This window comes from Erythranthe guttata, chromosome 2, assembly GCF_056151865.1.
Source record: "Erythranthe guttata isolate IM_541 chromosome 2, IM_541, whole genome shotgun sequence".
NCBI classification, from domain to species: Eukaryota; Viridiplantae; Streptophyta; class Magnoliopsida; order Lamiales; family Phrymaceae; genus Erythranthe; species Erythranthe guttata.
Window position 1 is genome coordinate 712453 of NC_142534.1, and position 20811 is coordinate 733263.

Below are 20811 nucleotides of genomic sequence, written 5' to 3' on the forward strand. Positions count from 1 at the left end.
GAACGAGACGTATAGTATATTTAGTATGTGAGGACAGCGGTGGATCTGGCTATGGTCTAGGGTGTGCAGTTGCACACCCTTGATTTTATATAAGTATACTGTTATACATAAATTTACGGTTGAGGTGGTAAAGATATTTCCTCATTGAATTGTAGGTTTCGGGTTTGAAACCCACCCTCTCAAAAACTGATTTATTTTTCAAATCCTAACATTTTCACCTTTTTTCTCTTTAAATATTTTCACAATTCACCTAAAATTTGTAAATTGTAAATTTTTGGTCCACTATTTTTATAAATTTCACATTTTTTCGCTTTAAATATTTCCACAATTCACTTACAATTTTTGGTCCACTATTTTTATAAAGTGACATTTAAATTTTTTATTCTACAATTTCGAACCACCTTGGCAAAAATCCTGAATTCGCCGCTGTGTGAGGGCAAATCCATCTTTTGGCGTGTGAAATGAATTTATTAATCTCAAAGAAATTAGGTTTTCTTTTCGTTCTAATGTTGCAAATGCAGTGTTGTCGGCATACACTAATCAAAATCATCAATCATTAAAGGGAAAGTGTTGCTATATAATTTTGTCACTAATTAATAATTATACATCGTCTCAAAAACTTACAAGGGATCATAATCAATCAATTAACACAGCCGACAAATTAAATTAAGAAACCTTAATGTGCCACTCTAAAACCCTAGAGTGTGGAAATTAATTAATTAGATTAGATTAATAATTGATTATATATAGAATTAATTAATGGTCCAAAAAGTGGAAAGATGAGAAATACATGCATGTGGGAGTTAAGGCAGTATTTAATTTAACCAAAGCAAGCTTGATTAGTTGAAATATCATTTTCACCCTTTTCATCAAACCTAATTTTGTGTAACTACATATACATCTTCCTGCCCAACCTTCATATTAAGGATTCAAATTTTCTGTGTAATAATAAAAAATAAAAACTTTAGTTCAACTTTATATTCACCCACATTCAGTGGCGAGACCAGAAAGTTTGGTGAGGGGGGCTTAAACACACGGGGGTTCGGGGGCAGCGCCCCCGGAAAAAAAATTGCTACGAAAGAAATTTGAGATGAAAATTCGATATGAATTTTTTTTCCTTCACTTTCAGAAGATAATACCAAAACCGTGAAAGCTAAATTGCTATGAAAATTTAAGAAACATGAATATCAAGTCGATTATCAAATTGACACAGAGAAGTTGTCAAATGCTAAAACGATCGTCGGTGGATGGCAATTTAACCGCTATTAGTGTGACTGTGAGAGAGAACAAAGTTTTTTTTTTCAAGAAATGTAATGAACTTGAGAAATAGAAGATGAGACTATACATGAGGTGATGGGGCTTTGAGTAAGTGGTCTAAAAATAAGTGGGCTTAAATAATATAATTAAATAGACTAAAAAATTAAATAGAATATAATGTATATATATATAAAATATAATTGAATAGACTAAAAGAAAAATAGGACACACACATATATATATATATATAGGATTAATTAAATAGACTAAAAATATAAATAGAATATACACGGGGGCCTTTGAGTAAGTGAACTAAAAATAAGTGGGCTTAAATAATATAATTGAATTGATTAAAAAATTAAATAGAATATATATATATATATATATATATATATATATATATATATATATATATATATATATATATATATATATATATATATATATATATATATATATATATATATATAATGGTAAAAATTTGGGAAGTGAGGGGGGGCTTGAGTCCACCCTAGCCCTTGGGTGGACTCGCCCCTGCCCACATTGTATCATTTTGTTTCGTTTTTTTTTTTTTCGATATTCAAATCCTATTAGAATAGCAAAATTTGAAACATATAACATCGAACGATCGATCTATCTGTACTGATCAAGATCTTAATGTTTTAGATTCAATCTACACAACAATAATGCATCATATTATTGGGATAGCTAGCTAGCTTGCATCTAATTTAATTGTAAATAATATTATTGGAAAAAGAAAAAAATAATATTTAATTCAATAAATGATGAAATATTTTGGCTAGCTGCAAAACATAAAAACTTGAATCATGTGAAGTTGATGAAATAACAAAACGCCTTAGAAAAATTGAGGTATGATATTCTTTAATTATACTTCCCAACTGTGTGAAATGCCAGAAAGAAGAAGTGGTCATATATATCATCAATAGTTGAAAAAAAAAAGAAAAAAAAAGTAATACACAATAATAATGCTGTCAATCTATCAATACCACAATTTTAATTAAGACCCCAATAATATATTTTTTCTAATATATTATTTTTTTCTTAATATTTAATTTATAAATATTTAGGTGGGAGAGGTGGTAATTAATAAGTTGATTTACACATAAGAGAGAAAAAGACGAATTGTGCAGTTGAAGGCTCATTTAATGAAGATAATGCCATTTGATAATATGTGCATGTGACCACATTTTGCTGCTAAATCCTGTTTTTTCCTTTTTTTTTTTTTTTTTTTTTTTTTTTTAATTTAATAAATAAAAAAGAAAAAGAAAAAGAAAAATTGGGACCTAACCTCATGTGATATCATTTAAGATTATGTCGGTGTGATTATAATTAAACCCCAAAATAAATAATAATAACTTCCCCTTGGATATATATATCATTATATATATGTGTGTTCATCATACTCAAGAATCATAACCATATATATATATGAGCTTCTAAATTTTTCTTTTTTAGTTATATAATAATATAGAGGATCGGAGGAGGTCCCAATTGCGCAGAATGAGGGTTAATTCCCTTTGTCAGGGTTTCTTCCTCTTGTCTTTATTATTTGCAGTCTGTAATTTGTGCGCTGCTGCAGATGACAACACCTTCCACCTTGTCGGGACTGCCGACTGTGCTGATTGCGCTCTCAACAACCTCAAAACCACTCAGGCATTTTCTGGTACGTACATCGTACTTCTCTCTCTCTCTCTCTCTCTCTCTCTCTCTCTCTCTCTCTCTCTCTCTCTCTCTCTCTCTCTCTCTCTCTCTCTCTCTCTCTCTCTCTCTCTCTCTCTCTCACACACACACACACACACACACACACACACACATGACAGATGATAAGATAATGGTGTAATATTGAGAGTGTTAATTTTCTAGGGTTTTAAGTAAGCCAAGCCCTTGCATGCATTGTTCTTACAGCTAAATATATATGATATATGATCTACGTATATAGTTTCATGTAAAAAGATGTGTGTGCATACATAATTATATGTATTGAATAAATGGTATTAATATACATATATTTATATCGATTTATAATGGCTCTCGAGAAAAGAATTTAAATATGGAGCCGACCAATTTTATGATAGCCGTGATCATATTTAAAGCAATGGCGGTTCACGGTTCACCTCTTGTTGAATCTTTTCTTAATGCATGTTTTATTCATTATTTAAAAAACATGTGATCATATTATATTCCAAGAAAAAATATATATTTAATTTAATTTATGGTGGATTTTACGAGATAGGTCTTCACGTAACCGTTGACTGCAAGCTGAAAAACGGAGACACAAAAAGATTCGGATCCGGTTCGCTGGACGAGCAAGGCGAGTTCAAAGTATCACTCCCGAAAGAGATCGTTGACCAAAGCGGTCAACACCTCAAGGAAGAGTGCTACGCTCAGCTCCACAGCGCAGCCGCCGTCCCCTGCGCCGCCCACAACGGAATCGAAGCCTCTAAGCTAGTCTTCGTCGGCAAAAACACCTTCTCCCCCACCAAAACCCTCCAATTCTCCGCCGCACTCTGCGCTTCCAAATTCTTCTGGCCCTACTTCAAGTACCCGCCTCTCCCAAGTACCCACCCCTGGAAAAAATACTTCCCCAAAATACCCCTCCCCCCTTTGAAAAGCTTCCACCACCAATGGCCGCCCCTTCCCCCGCTCTACAAGCCGCCCATTTTCGTCAAGCCACTTCCTCCGCCTATCCCCGTTTACACACCCACCCCTAACCCACCCGTTTACAAGCCACCCGTTTCTAAACCGCCGGTTTACAAGCCGCCCGTTTCTAAGCCGCCGGTTTACAAGCCGCCTGTTTCTAAGCCACCGGTTTACAAGCCGCCCGTTTCTAAGCCGCCGGTTTACAAGCCGCCTGTTTCTAAGCCACCGGTTTACAAGCCGCCCGTTTCTAAGCCACCGGTTTACAAGCCGCCTGTTTCTAAGCCACCCGTCTACAAGCCGCCTAAGAAGCCATGCCCACCAATAGTAAAGCCGCCTAAAACCGAGCCACCAGTTTACAAGCCGCCTAAACCCGAGCCTAAGCCCAAGCCACCGGTTTACAAGCCGCCTAAACCCGAGCCTAAGCCCAAGGCACCAGTTTACAAGCCGAAGCCGCCGGTTTACGTGAAGCCACTTCCACCACCAATCCCGATCTACAAGCCGCCGGTTTACGTGAAGCCACTTCCACCGCCAATTCCGATCTACAAGCCGCCGGTTTATGTGAAGCCACTTCCACCACCAATTCCTCTGTATCCACTACCACCGTTCTATAAGAAACCTTGCCCACCACTTCCACCTTTCCCGAAAATCCCGCCAAAGTACTTCCACCACCCCAAGTTTGGCTACTTCCCACCCATCCCTCCTTCATTTCCCATTCATGCGTGATCTGTACTTAGCAAAAATCAAGGAAGTGTAATTAGCACGTGCTGTTATTGTTGCTGTTGATGAAGCAAGGTGTTTGTATTCAAATCCACGCGCTCATGTCTGCAAGAAAAAGAAAAGGCAAAAAAAAAGAAGAAAGAATAAAGACTTTATTTATTTATTTAATTTCAATTCAAGAGTCGAATTTGCATGTATTTGGAAACAGAACAATGTGAGTGATCATAGACACAAGTGTGTAATTTGCAAATTTTTATTTATTTTTAAATATTGTTTTTTGTATTGTTGTTGTCGTCTTGAACTTAGACTTGCATTTGTTGTATAATTATTATTTGGGAATCGATAAATCAAATGTTTGTTCATTTTCTCTGTGTGTAAAACTGTAAGGGCTCGTTCGGTTACCTATATTGGATTAGATTGGATTACATGAGATTGGATTAACTCCCTACTGACTAATTAATTATTTAGTTAGTAGCATGTTCAGTTTCTTAGATTAGATTTTCTATTAAATTTGTTAAAATCGGTTATTATATATGAATTGTCTATAAAACCACTTAGTTTACAATAATAAAATATGATTTTAAGGATAAAATTGTCTTTTTCCTTTTTAATCACCCCCTATTAAATTAATCTCAGGGGGAGGGGTTCTACTAATTTAAAGAAATAGTAGCATTTAATAGCGGACTTTGATTTTAGTAGCGGGTTTGAAAAAGTGTGAATCTTACCAACCGGACATGCTATTATCCCCTACTATTTAGTCAGTAGAACCTTATAGCGATAACCGAACGAGCCCTAAATCGCCTCGAATATATACATATGGAACTGTCAAAAAAAAAAAAAAAATATTATATATATATATATATATATATATATATAAATAAATAAAAATACAAATATATGGAACAATTAATTAATTAGTATAAGTGAAGAACATAGAGCTTTAGTAGGTATTAATGGCACCATGTGCAACAATATCTATCTAACTAAATTCTAACAGTTGTCAAGCTAGTGTACTATATACTGTAGATGCATGAAAATTAAATTAAAGAACCTTTCTTTATCTTTCAAGAACTGTCACTCAATTTACATATGGCCCCCAAGGCCCTTACATTTACCCTTAAGAATAATCAATCAATTGAAAATTAAATTTGGATGAAATTTATGGTCGTTGGTTTTGGGCCCAACTAAATTATTTGGAATTCAGCCCATTAATTCAAATTTACCACAAGTTCACCACTTAAGTGCATTCGGATCCGGTCAAGCCTTTCGAAGCCTCTAGATTCTTGATTTAGGCCATTGATTTCCACCGTTTGATCCAAACTATCTATTTGAGGTAATTCACCTCCGCCACTCTCACACTCTAATTTTTTACTTTCTCTTTACGTTGTTTCTCATTTGTTCGTACTTCCACATTGAATGACTCTTGGCATTTTTCGGCTATACAACCATTTGACTATGACGATGACCGTTTGTTTCTTGCTCTCTACTTTAGAGACACGCCGACTTTTCCATGTATATAGCAAGTCTTTCTGCGAGTGAGTGAGAGAGAGTCCATGAGAGCGAGAGAGTGGAACAAACATACAATTTGAATTTTTGTTCTGTTTTTAGATCTCTGTTCTTCGGGTGAGCGATTGAGACTCACCTCTGAGTGTGAGAAACACAAGAGAGTTCAAATAGGATGATGTGGGGTTTGGGTTAGAGACCTAACCAAAAATTTGAGTGATTCAGGTCAGATCTAGGGTTCCGATGACTGTGCTTTGTGCCTATAAATCAAAAATAAAATAAAAAGTTTTTCATTTGTTTATATTCACCTAACAAAGTGTGCCATTTACTTCAATTGAAACTGGATAGATACTATACCAAGAAAATGGAATGTACTTGGAGATGAGAATTTAGCAAATATATGCATTGCTAGATTTTCTCATCAGCAAATACGGTGGCATTCTTACTCTGGGACCTTTCAAGATTCAATACACAACTTTATTTTTATAATAAAAAAGTAAATATTATTGCAGTATAAATTGAACAAGAAACTCAAAGTCTTGTCACACTGAGAAGTAGAACTCGAGCCGTAGAAAGTCGGGATCGATGGGATTTCAACTTAAGTTCTTCGGGTATTGTTTCTTTTTACTATTAATAATATCTCTAATTTCCTGCCATGCCGATAATTCGACAGTTAATAAGGTCGTTGGTCGCATACATTGCCCTCATTGCATCAGGCAGCAATCTAGCAGCAGCCACTCGTCTACCGGTACTTTTTTTTTTTTTTCTTTTTTTTTCATGATTATTATGTGAAACATTCTTGTATTGTTTTTTTTTCTTACCCTCTAGTGTTGATTTCTCACACAGGGATCAATGTACTCATTCGCTGCAAATCACGTGACAGAGCGACAAATGCACAGGGAAACGGCGAAATTGATAGAGACGGAAAATTTACCGTAACCCTAGCTTCTGGTGACATCACCAAAAACGGGAGCGGTTGTTTTGCCAAGCTTCAGAGTGATGAGCCGTCGTCATCGTTTGGTGCACCATGTCCGATAAAGAATGCGCAGTTTGCCTCATTGAAACTCATCACCACAGCTGAGGGCGAATCGACGTCGCTTAATAATAAGCCGATACTAATAAAGTTCTCACCTTTGACATGCCAATCAGCATTTCTTTGGACACTGCCAAATTTCACTTTTTTCCCCACTTGGCCTTTTTATTCACCACCATCACAGCCTCTCCCTCCTCTTCTTCCACCACCTTCTCCGGTGGAGAATTTTACCCCACCACCACCTCCTGCATCGGCACCGCCACTTCCTCCGCCGGAAAATCTGATCCCACCACCAGCTCCGGCATCATCACCGCCACTTCCTCCACTGGAAAGTCCGATCCCACCACCACCCCAGGCATCATCACCACCACTTCCTCCACCGGAAAGTCCGATCCCACCACCAGCTCCGGCATCATCACCGCCACTTCCTCCACCGGAAAGTCCGATCCCACCACCAGCTCCGGCATCATCACCGCCACTTCCTCCTATGGTTAAGTTACCAAATCCAATTCCTCCACCATTGTATCAAACACCTTCCCCTGCACCAACTCCATTTCTTGCTCCACCATTTCATCAAACACCTTCCCCCACATCAAAGCCAAATATTCCACCACCATTTTATCGAGCACCTTCCCCTTCATCAACACCAAATATTCCTCCACCATTTCATCAAACACCTTCCCCTGCATCAACACCAAATATTCCTCCACCATTTTACCAAACACCTTCACCCACACCAACTCCGATTCTCGCTCCGCCATTTTATCGAACACCTTCCCCTACACAAACACCAATTCTTGCTCCACCATTTCATCAAACACCTTCCGCCACACCAACTCCAATTCTCGCTCCGCCATTTTATCAAACACCTTCACCCACACCAACTCCAATTCATAAGAAACCAAACTTACCCAAAACCCCAAAATTATCAGCACCTCCAACCCCATTTGCGCAAAACCCATCTCCTTCACCAATTATCGGAATATCAAACCCACCAAACAAGAGAAAGCCAAATCCCATTCCCAGAGCTCCACCTGTACCACGGCTCCCTGCAATTCCGAAAGCCCCAAGAAAGTATTTCAACCCGCCAAAATCAATCTCCAAACCCCCCAAATTCTTCTAATCAATCCCATTCATATGTTTTCTCGATCCAGTGTTCTTGCATTTAGAATAATCGCTATATAGCTATATGTATATTCGTTTATCATTCAATCTCGTTGTATTGTGTGCAAATTTCATATTCAGATTAATAAACTTCGTGGTGTTTTTGTTCGGAAAAAAAAAAGGATCTTGATTACTGTCACAGACAGCAATTTCAATTCGAATTTAAAAATGGAATGAAAATATTGCAATTACAGCTTAACACTTCAATGTGGAAGAGGAGGAGAGCGGATTATTAATTCCAATTTTGACTTTTTTTTTTTAATGAATAATTCCAATTTTGACTTCGCCCTTTTACTACGCATTATAAATCGGGTTAGGCCCTCTGTAACGGGCCTTATCACAAATTGGACTAGATCCTTAATAATGGGCCTTATTACAAACTGGGTCGGGTCTTTTATAACGGTTCAAACTGGGTCGGGTCTCTCTCTCTCTCTCTCTCTCTCTCTCGGGTCTTTTATAACGGTACAAACTGGGTCGGGTCTCTCTTTCTCACACAGTCAGAACTCAGAAGTAATCACAACTCATACACACGCGCGGAGATCTGAAGTCTGAACTGAAATCGAAAATGTCTTCAACCTTCAGCGGCGATGAAACTGCTCCGTTTTTCGGCTTTCTCGGCGCCGCCGCCGCCCTCGTCTTCTCATGTAATGCCTCCTAGCTCAATTTTCCATCTTCTCGAGTAACTTTTCAATTATAACTCGAGAGTAAAATCTGTTTGTGTTCGTTCGTTCACAGGTATGGGCGCGGCGTACGGAACAGCAAAGAGCGGAGTCGGCGTGGCGTCCATGGGCGTGATGAGGCCGGAGCTTGTGATGAAGTCGATTGTGCCGGTTGTTATGGCCGGTGTTTTGGGGATTTACGGTCTGATTATTGCTGTAATTATCAGCACTGGTATTAACCCTAAAGCCAAATCGTATTACCTTTTCGATGGATACGCACATCTCTCCTCTGGATTGTCTTGTGGACTCGCTGGACTTGCTGCCGGAATGGCTATTGGAATTGTCGGTGATGCTGGTGTTCGGTATGTTTTTTTTCTTCCGATTAATATCCACATTTTGATTTATTCAAATTGAAATATGATTGTTTTGGTTGATTGTATGCCATTGGGAGTGGTGATTTGAACTTTGGAGAAGTAACATATGCAATTAGGAGATCAATTTAAATAACTGTGTTGTAATTTGATCATGTAGAAGCAAAATTAAATGTTAACCATGTAAAGGAAGCATCACTTAATGGAATTTATATATGTTCGGGTGTGATCTCTGATTGTACAATTGACGGAATGGATTTGCAGCCATTGCGTCTGTTCTTGTGCTTGTCTGTCGCCGATAATTCCCCGTGTATAACCCTATCTTGGGTAATGTTTTATGGGAATATATATATTTAAAATCATCCTGGTTTAGAATATCTGATTGTGCATACCGAATATACCAGGTGCAGAATATACGATTATGCGTATGTGAAACTTGCTGAAATGGATTAACTCGTGTTTCAGGATTTGCAGATGGTCTTTTCATTGATATTTATATTTGAATTTTCTGATTGTTATTCAATTACGACATACATGAATTCTTGAGTACTCTACTTCCCTTCAAATGACGAATCCCTTAATTCGACTCCTGGTGAAAGCTTATCTTATCTATAGAGGATCTTAATTCAATTCCAATCTCTTGAATTGTGATTCTCAGGCACATGTTGAATTGTACATTTGAGCATGGTTCTATTGTTTCATATTCGTTTCAAGTTATTAAACTATAGATGAGCCGTTAGTAGCTATTGTGGAGTGATGACTTTGTAACTAGTATTTCCACGAGGATAAATTGGACTAACTTGTGTTGCTTCAATGTTCTTTAACTGTATAAAATAAATTGGACTATGTTTTATTTTCTTATATGTTTCTCTTAACCAGCATAACGAAATAAATGTTATTTGCAGGGCTAATGCACAGCAACCAAAGCTTTTTGTTGGGATGATCCTTATTCTTATTTTTGCCGAGGCTTTGGCACTCTACGGTCTTATTGTTGGAATTATATTGTCTTCTCGAGCAGGCCAGTCCAGAGCTGACTAGGTAACAGTACGGTAACGTTTTACTGCATATATTTACTATTTGTTACTTCCATTATTCTTCACCATTACAAGTAATTGTGTTTCCCTTGTCTGCATTCTATCTTGGTGTGGTTGTCGTTTGTCGTATTAGTTTATATATTTTTGTGTCACCGAATAAGGGCTTATGTGACTCTATTTATTGCATTACCCAATTTCTTTTATTCGTTTGAACTAGTGATCGACGTAGGAACCCTTCAATATGGATTATTATTGCCTTGTTTGCATTTTCTAACATTTAATTTTGTGAACTAAACACACACACACACACACACACACACACTGTCTTGTTTTTTATGTGTGTTGTTGGACTCTCGTGTTAAACGGGCTTGGAAACAAACAGCCAATGCAACCAACCCGTGAAAGATTAAAGGCCCATTGATAAATGGTAAATATGACCCTTCTTGACCTTAATTGTTGAAGCTTTTGTGCCCTGGCCCGGAGTGGCGGTAGCAAATATCTATCTGCCATAAAAGGATATGGTAAGTTGGATATTGTCCCCACGTTTGCCAAACAGACCCCAATGTTGAATTTATTATTGTCCTTTGAGAAGATCAAAAGACCCGTCTCTGAACATTACAGAGGATTGTGTTTGGACCGCTAACTGGAATATGACCCTTGCAAGTTGCAATTTCAATGCATCAACTATAGGACACGTGGACTCTAGTGAAACGAAAGAAAGAAACATATATAAAAAAAAATTAGAGTTTAATAGAGAAATGAAAATTAGTGTAAAAGTTTTGTAAACGTTGGTTTCTGCTTGAATTCTTACAACTCTTTTGCATCCTTTAAAAATATTTAAAGGGTGAATTATGTTTATCCCTGAGGTAAGGTTAAATTATGAAAAACTCATTTTGCTTGGATAATTACGACCAACTCCTTAACTATGAATTTTATCACACGTCCACCCTCGCAATATCAAATTTAATGTAATCTTCTCGGTTATGTGGAATATTCTCCAGTTTGTATTCGTTTTACCTCATTTGAGCTCCACATCTTGAAATAAGATACCTTAAGATGTGTGTCTTGGTTTGTTAATATCATATTGTGATGCATCAGAAACTGCATTTTTGTACAAAACGAGTACAAAGTAAAAAACATTTCACGAAATCTAGATGATTATGTTGTAATTGCCCAAATATTAGAGGTTTTTTTGTAATTTAATCTTACCTCATGGATGGTCGTAATTTACGACATAGTTAAATTTTGTTAGGTAGCTAATCTTTTACCACTTGAGAAAAAACCGGTTGGCCAAACTTTGAATTATAAAACCAATTTTGGTACTTTTTGATGCCTTTAAGTCATGGTCCAAGATGATGATTCACGAAATTTGAGGGGGGGCTGTAATTGACATATTTGGACACATTTGTACCAAAAATTAATTTGTAGGGTCCTAAGATAAATCCTAGTAATAAATAATGGGGAATCTATTTGTTTATCATTCTCCGGTGCTTTTTTAAGAGTCCTAATAATTTAAGCCAAACTTATTATTTTTCTTAGGGATTTTGTCCTTGTATATGTTGAGAGAAAAATTAGTTAATAAAATAGCTTTCTTAATATGCCTATTCGTTAATTTCGAGCTTTTTCCTTTAAATAGAATTCTATTTATTAAAAATTTAATTTGCGTGCATCTACCCTAAACTGTACCCAAAAAGAAATAGAAGAGATGACGATTTAATCGAGCTCAATTATCCAAAAATAAAAGGAAAATGAAATTATATGCGTTTAATTTGTATAATAACTTGAGAATCGGAATGTAGAGATGGCAAAAAAAACTCGATTCGCTAGCAATCTATGGGTAGTTTTGGTAAAAAAATAAATCAAACCGCCACGGTTTTTGTATGGTTTTGGTTTCTAAATGGGTTTGGTATGGTTCTGATCTGAGATATGATGTTATTGTATTTCTTTTTGTTTTTGCACGGGTACACGCTTCGTTGCCATCTCTATCTGCATGCATCATAATCAAATTCATCATGCAATGGACAAGTGTTTTGAATGAGTTATAGAATTACAGTTATAGTTACAACGTTGCTTTCCATTAGAGAACTTATTCGATGAGTTTACTCATAGATGTCGACTAATTGTTTAATCTTGTAGATAAGTTTGATTCAAGTCAGTGGGGGCTTTCACTTGCAAAAATCTCAAATCTTGTTTAATCAGTTGTTCGTTAGTATGAAACGCAATATGTGGGCCCTCTTACGTGACGCAATAGTGCAGTTTTTTCTTGGCCTTAAAAGCGATACTGAAAGTGTAATTTAATTTAATTTAATTAGGTAATCCTATCAGATGAACGGTTCACAAATTTGATGAGGTTAACAAAGTAGGTTATATGTCAAAAAAATCAAAAAAAAAAATTAAGAAAATTAGGTCATTATAGAAAGAAAAAGTCCCAGTATGGGAGCCATGTTACTTAAAAAAAAAAAAAAAAAAAAAAAAAAAAAAGCTTTTGGATGTACTTAGGATACTTGTGCATTAAAAAAAGTTAGGTGATGTTCTCAGTACTGAGCTAAGCCAGTTACTGACTTCACTGGTGTGCCCATTTTATGATCACTTCAAGAACGTGCATTACATAATGCAACACGAAATTCTATTTTTTTTTTTAAATCCAATTTTAATTTTTTTACAATTGTTCGAGTTTTCGTCCGACTTTGATAATTTCTTGTTTGGTTGTGGAGATTAACCCTGATTAGCTAAGTAATCGGACATGTTTTGATTTTGAGGTACGATAAATTCAATAATTTTTTGGGTCAACTCAAAAATATTATATTATCATATTTTATCTTGTCTTTTAGGGTGTTTTGTTGTTAAACGTCCCGTGATCCGATAAAATAATTGAATTTTCATTATACTATTTAATTTTAGTTCAGCAACCAAACGAGGCTTTAGACTCTAAATCACAGAAAATCCTTTTGTTTCTATATGTATATAGAGCTTAAGATGTTGTATATATATATATATTAAATGATTGTGTAAATTTATTATATATGTGATCTTTTACCTGACACCCCCACGACACACAACAACATACATAAGCACATCATTCAGCACTTACTACCCCTTGTTAAAATGGTGGCCAAGTATAATTGGTCCACATCGATTATTTTGGATAAGATTTTCTATTCCCAATCCTTTTGGCTTGTTGAATTTTATTCATGGCCGTTTATCATCCGAAATCATATTTTTAGTGTATGTGTTATGCTTCAATTAGTTAGCAGTGTAATGCAAACTTGATGTGTTATCGGTAAAATTGGAGAATTTATATTATTTATTTATTATTTTTATTAAATATTTATTTTAATCTTATTCAATTCGATATGGGTTTCCTAATAATTGAAGATTCATATTCTTATGTCTATGTATTATATAGTTAGCAGCAGACAGGAAATTATTTGTATAGTCTCTTGACTTCTCAATATGTTAGCAGGTTCTTTCCTAATACAAACATCTTGTCTATTTTTATACATTATTATATACTATGTAATGGTAAATTATGGCAAAACATCTCATGTTTTGGTAATTTTAATCATTCCATCAATTATGATTCTTCTTTCAAGTCCATCATTGCGGTGTCAAATTTTGTGGAATTATCTAGATTATTTGAAAGATTCTCTAGTTTCTACCAGTTTTATCACATTCGAGCTTTACATTTTAAAATAAGATGATCATAAAATGTAACTTGTAAACATCATATTGTAGTGCATTAGAAACTGTATTTTTCCACAAAAAGAGAATATTACATGGAATGTAAAAGATGTTGAATTTAAAATCACTAAGATGGACGTGTAAGAAAATTCATAGTTGATGGAATGATCATAATTATTAAAACATGAGGGAGGTTTTCGTAATTTAACTTTACCCTTTGAGTGCTGGTCGTAATTTACACAAATTTTAATTCATGACAATTTTAGTGAAGAATCTTTCTAAGCTAGGGTGAAGTACCCCACCATTTTCTCGAGTATCCAAAGCATATCCCTTTGAAAAAATTAAGATTAATAAACTCCGGAATAACCGGTGCTGAATCCAACGCACCGTAATAGCTGCCTGCTTGATTGATTTAATCATTTTAATTAGCATTTTTTTTTATAAGTAATTAATTATTTTATTAGATTCCCATAAAAAATGTGACACCTATTCATTAAAATGTCATGTTCGCCCCTCTAACTTTTCCGTTTTTGCACTTGTGGTCTATGATAATTGATAATTGTGCATGTTTATTTTTTTAAATATATATTGTCCTAGATTCAATATATAACAAAATAAAAAAAATAAAAAAAGGAATTCTCCATCCTCAATTCTGGATATGGGTTATGTATTGTCTATTTCGACTATATGTAAACGTCCATCTTTCAAATTTAAATTAGGCGAAACTCGGATATTTATATTTATATTTATATTTATATTTATATTTATATTTATAAATATCTCACCATGATACATCTACTTTCATCAACCTTTCACTATTGCCCAAATTCAAAGATATGGCCCGACACGTGGTATTCGTTATCGTAATGTTGTATTAATTTTCATGTCTAATGCTTTTATTTATTTAATAGTATGCCTTGAAATTGTCGAATATTCCAATCAAATAAAAAAATGAATAAAAAATAAAATGAGAATTAATATGGAAAAATAGAGACCAAGTATGAACATGTTACATAAGATGTGTCCCCATGTGAGATGCCCCCAAACAAAGAATTATGACCACACAAATATTAATCCTTACAGTTTTTTGTCAGTCAGCAAGTCAGAGCACTCATTTGTTTACGGGTAATAAGAAACAAAACCATATTATTATTCATTATTAATTATTAATTATTTTTCAGTGTTTTGCACATGGGTTACTCCTTATTCCTTAACATTTCATTTTCTTCATTGGTCCGTAGATTCCAATTTTAATTGTCATTTGTAAATTGTAAATCTATATCTATTATTAATAATACTAGTAATTGTACCTGTGCGATGCACGGGACAACAAATTGCATTCTTTTGATGTTGTAAGAATATAAACAAACGTTTGATGTATCGTATGATCAAAATTATATTATACTGGAACATTATTAAATATACTACACAAAAAAAAAAACATAACTTTACTGTTGAATAATTTTCCAAATGAATTGAATCAGCTAATACCAGTAGATTGAAAATTTGAACCAGGAAAAAAATCATCAATTATGTCTTCCATGTTGAGCTTAAAAGTAATTAGATTTAATAACTAAGTTAACATAATCAAAACTAAACTATCGACAACATGTTGGAATTATTTCAATAATTATGTGGGCTCACATATGTAACGTAAATGTGTATGGCTATCTAAAAGAAAGTCCAAATTAATTGTGATCTAATAAAGATTAATGGGTTGGACTTATGGGTATTATACTATGATTATGGGCCTAATGTGTAGAGACAATTAGGGCTTAATTGTGATTTATTGATGGGGCTGAATCACAATTATAATATAACTGGACTCTACAGTTATATATAGGGTCGTGGTCCCCAAAGAAACGCAACCATTCCGTCTCTTCTAAAATCCATCGTTAGAGAGATAATTAAGGAACTGCGGATTCTTTGGAAGACCTGTCCCAAATCCAGTGGAGATTCGAAGATTCGATTCCGTTATGTAAGGTACGCTTCCGTGTTTATGTTTCTGTATAATTGTCGTTGATTCAAACATGTTGGTTCTTGGGAATTCGTATGTATGTACGATAAAATTTTCTAACAAGTGGTATCAGAGCCACCATGTTTTGAATCATCGATAATTTTATGTGTTAAAGTTCTCGTCAAGTTGTTACCATGAGAAATCTATGTTTTCATGGATTTAATTTTCAAAGTTTCGGCCAGATATTTATGTGATATACAGTATGTTCTGAAATTAGTTTTTTAATTTCGAATTGCCAATTTGTAATTGAATTTCTTATGTGAATGTTATGAAATCTGCTTTATCGCATTAGTTTTGTTTTGAAATTAGGGTTTCATTAAAATCTGAATTCTGAAGTTTAATTCAATTACGTGGATTTATTCAATTGTTCCGCTTATGACTAGTTGTGAATATGACAGATATTAGTTTTGTTGTTTACGATTTCTTTGGTCCAACCTTTATGGTTGAAAATTCGGATTAGTTTATCTGTCTAATCTATTTGGATTAAAGGTAAGGTTTAAGGTGCACATCTGAGAATTCCAAATCTGAAATTTGGGGCGGCGGCCATCAGGTCGAGCCTGCTGCACCGTTTTTTTTTCACTACCGCCAATTTCATCGGCCGTCGTCGACCACCAACCACCAACCCCTTCGCTTCTTTTCCGGCATCCATTAGGTGAAATGATTGCGTGTGCTCATATTATTACTGATGTCGAGTGGCGTGATTCGCCTAAAGGGAAGCCGGAGCGCCGACGGTGGATTCCGACGGCGTTGATAATTGTGGGTTGCGTGTTTCCGGCGGTGGTATGTGGTATTGATGGTGGCGGTGGAGTTGGCTGTATGACGGCGGTTGATTTGCTAGAGAGGCAAAATTAGGTTGATAAAGTTCTAGCAAATTGCAACTTACTCCAATCATTTTTCTGAAATTACAAATTGACCCCATATTTGGGTAATTCCTGATTTTGGGCTGGGGTCAATTTATAATAAATGAAAATCTGATTTTGGGCCCAAAGCTTTTGATAAGTGCATTTCAGTCCCCACTTTTAAAGTTTCTCCCAAAACAGTCATATATTTTTCAAAAAAATATATTATATATCTCAAATTTAGTATTTCTGATCTTTGGTCCCTTTTCACTCAAATGCTTTTCTTTCAAAATTTCAATTCAGTCGTTTAAGTTGAAAGATTTTCTGGTTTTGGGGCAAAGGCAATTTTTAAGGAATAAAAAGTTAATTTAAAGTTTTAGGGGCCGTTTAAAACATTTCAATTATTTTGAGGGACCAAACTAATATGTGAATTCTTTTAAATTCATTTCAGGGTTTGTTTGGTCAATAAAGTGAAATTCATTTTCGATTTTCTAAGGCTAATTTGGGGACTTTTCAGATGATAAAGTTTATGCCGTTTAGACTTAAATTTTTTGATTACTGGGTCAAAATTAAGGATACAAATGAATTTTTAATTCAATAACGTTTTGATCCATTATCATTAATCGTTACCGAGTCAAAATATGGATTGTGGTTATTATTAACCAAATAAGGATTGATTTTTTCGATATTTGACTCAAGGCTTTTATTTAAGTCTAATTAAGTTTATTAATTTAGTTCCAATCCATATAAGGTTAGATTTCTTGGTTAAAATTTTATTTTGGCCACTATCTAAATAAGATTGAATTGTGAGCCCCACATTATCTTTAGCTCAAATTCAAAATAAAGATGGATTCGATGTTTTCAATTCATACTCATTTATTATGAATAACCATATTACTGAGTTTGATTCGAAAACAATACAGTGAGGCAACTTTAGTGTTGGATACAGCCTGTTAGCGCTCAGGTGATGTCATTAGAACCTTAGCGTTCAACAACGACTTTAAATTTTTGAATAATTTTTTGGGTACATCTAATGACTTGTTATTAAGTTTGTCTGACATTTAAAAGAACTAATTGAAGCATGAAGCCACCCTCGTGACCTCTCTGCGTAGGTTAGCTTATTGAGAATGTCAAGATGATTGTGTGTATGTGAATTCATGCGAATATTAACTATACCCCTCGGTATGTTGATATTTGGCCGAACCACATATGCATATGTGGTAATAAATATGTGATGGTTGTTGGGCTCCATGTGAATGATAGTTGCATCCCTCGATGGACTTATTATTTGACAGGATTTACTATCAATGTTTGATTACTACAACAAGAGTGCCACTTACAGTTAATATTATTGTCCCCTCGGCTTGATATTAATGTTGTGCTAGGCATCTTGAGATGTATTCCATAATTATTTAAAGTTTTCAAAGTCAAACTTTGGATCATAATGTGAGCATATTGATTTTATTTACGTTCTCTATTTCATTTTTTTTATCTGCTTATACATTATCTGCCTATAACACGTTTGTGCTTAATTGCACAAATATTTTTATCATTATTATTTATTATGGTGCATAGATCTTAATTTTATTTTATTTTGGGTAGAACAATAGAAGAACCTAGAGTATATCATCGTTCTAATACTAAAATTTAAGATCATTAGGTGCATCTATTTTAAATAATTTTCGGGGGCATAAGGTTTAATTAGGGCTACGTACTAGAAGGTTCCTTAAAGATAGTACGGATACGTTTTAGTTTAAAACGATAAAGCTAGAACAAATTAGATTTTAACATCTATTGTTTAAATAAGGTATAAAGAAAAGGAACATAACTAAGCACATTAAGTAATAGTCTAATCTCATTTTCAGTTATAGCACTTCAGTTAGTGTGGTTTCGCTGACTTAAAAGTGGATATGGTTTAATTTATTTTTTCTCCGTGAACGGTCAATATAAGGTTTGTTGTAAAACATAAAGAATAAAACTTTGACCGTACACACGAAAAATAAATAATTAAGGGAGAAAAGACTAAGTGCTAATTTGACTAGTGTACGTCTTAAGATAAATATTTATAATTGCAGTTTACATCTCAGGTACGTTGAATAACGTAATTATGCTTGTTTCTCGCTTTAATATGTTCTAAAATATATTTTGACTTTGTACCTTGACACATTTAGTGAATAGATCCTGGGTTACACTATTCACGTAAGTGTGTATATAAGGGTTATTTACATAAGCAATATTCAATTGATGTTGAAAGATACATCTATAAAGGTTATGTAAGATATTTGGGATTGAGACTATGAGGACTCCTAGGTTTTCTTTTGAATTATGAAATAGGCCTTTGGTACCGTCATTAGATGGATTTAAATTTTCTCTTGTACAAATTCGGTTAGCTTGTTCATTTGGAAATATTAAGCTCGGTCTATTTTATAATTCAAAATTTAACCTATAATTTAAGTAAAAGTCTCTTACAGTAAAATCTTGCATAAGCAATTTAAATGGTACAAAATTCAAGAATAGAACATTCAATGACATTCAAAGAAGTATGATAAGTCATTCTTCTTCACTAAGGTATATTTAGGAGAAACATTAAGTGCTGCAATATATTATTTTTAAAAGGGGAAATTTAAAATCTTTTAAGGATGTTGAGTTTGAGGGGAGAAATTTAGATTAAAGACATTGTCTTTAAAGATGAATCAATTTGATTCGTAATACTGCTTTTGACAATATGCATGTTTTTTATACTTGTCATTGTTTGAAAAGTAGATTTGGAGTTTTGATAAGACAATGTTGAACAATTCCCCAAATCAAGTTTTGGTAATTGTCACTACAGAGAGAAAACTCAACAACCTTAAGAGAATAAGCCATTAAAGATGAGTTGGAATTTAGAATGACAATACATTAGGATCTTATCGAATTGCCATAAGGTGTGAATTTATTTGGTTACAAATAATTAAGACCAAATGTAATTCAAATGGGCAATATTGAAAGATATATGGTACGTTTAGTCATTTTAAAGATTTCACTCATATCGACTCTATTAAGAAATTTATGGACAAAATGAATATGTTTCTCAAATGGTAACATTTATGGAACAATAAAGTGCAACCATACAATCTTAATATTTAAAGATTTGAAGGATATTGATTGTGAACTAAAGTAGTCCATTAATGAAATTAAAATTCCCGTTAATGATGTTATAATCCTAAGTTAATTATCTCATATGCACTTTGAGATAAATAACGTTAATGATTGTATATACCCAAGGATCAGTGGGAGATAATCTCACAACAAAGGAGACTTGTTTAGTCTCAATTCGCCCGATAAATATTTGAAGTAAAAGAATGTACGCATTCGGTTAAGGTGTGCATAAAGTTAGGCAGATATTTGAATAACCCTATAAAGTGGATCATTTAGCAAAGCAGCCAAATGGGTTATACAGTAACTATAGGGAATGTAAGTTATATACATATGCTCATTTATCAAAATCATATATTTTGGGAGATCGTGTGGTTTATTCATGATTTTGATTTTTATGATGTGTATAAAGTATAGATCCATTTTGGTTAATGTAGACCTAAGTGATTGAGCTATTTCGACATGAGTGTTAAGCAAACAGTTTAAGCTCTTTTCACGATGGTTAAGAATTTATGGTAAATTTTTTTGGCATCTTATTTTTAAATATAGCTATAAACATTTGTCATTAGGCTGCACATGTTGATTTGTATTAAAGTTATACGGTGACAATATTTAACAGCTATACTTTCGAACAACAACAAGAGCTTGTGAAAGTTTTTGTTATTAAAGGTACAAAGTGAACAGTACATAGAGCATATTAAGATAAACTCCACAATTGCGGATCCGCTTACTAAAGGATT

The 20811-nt window shown here is 34.3% G+C and overlaps 3 protein-coding genes across 3 annotated transcripts; all 3 read left to right on the forward strand.

Moving 5' to 3' along the window:
- The first annotated feature begins 2614 nt into the window (after positions 1–2614).
- LOC148772060 (uncharacterized) lies at positions 2615–4758 on the forward strand. The gene is made up of 2 exons (XM_088822327.1): positions 2615–2941; positions 3512–4758. The coding sequence occupies exons 1-2, from the start codon at positions 2779–2781 to the stop codon at positions 4639–4641; spliced, it is 1293 nt and encodes a 430-aa protein (XP_088678453.1). The 5' UTR covers positions 2615–2778; the 3' UTR covers positions 4642–4758.
- A 1965-nt stretch (positions 4759–6723) lies between these two features.
- LOC148772061 (uncharacterized) lies at positions 6724–8294 on the forward strand. The gene is made up of 3 exons (XM_088822320.1): positions 6724–6886; positions 6985–7416; positions 7552–8294. The coding sequence occupies exons 1-3, from the start codon at positions 6724–6726 to the stop codon at positions 8292–8294; spliced, it is 1338 nt and encodes a 445-aa protein (XP_088678446.1).
- Positions 8295–8838: 544 nt separating this feature from the next.
- LOC105957708 (V-type proton ATPase 16 kDa proteolipid subunit) lies at positions 8839–10673 on the forward strand. The gene is made up of 3 exons (XM_088822338.1): positions 8839–8979; positions 9071–9356; positions 10271–10673. Exons 1-3 carry the CDS (start codon positions 8901–8903, stop codon positions 10401–10403), a joined length of 498 nt encoding a protein of 165 aa, XP_088678464.1. The 5' UTR covers positions 8839–8900; the 3' UTR covers positions 10404–10673.
- Positions 10674–20811: the final 10138 nt, after the last annotated feature.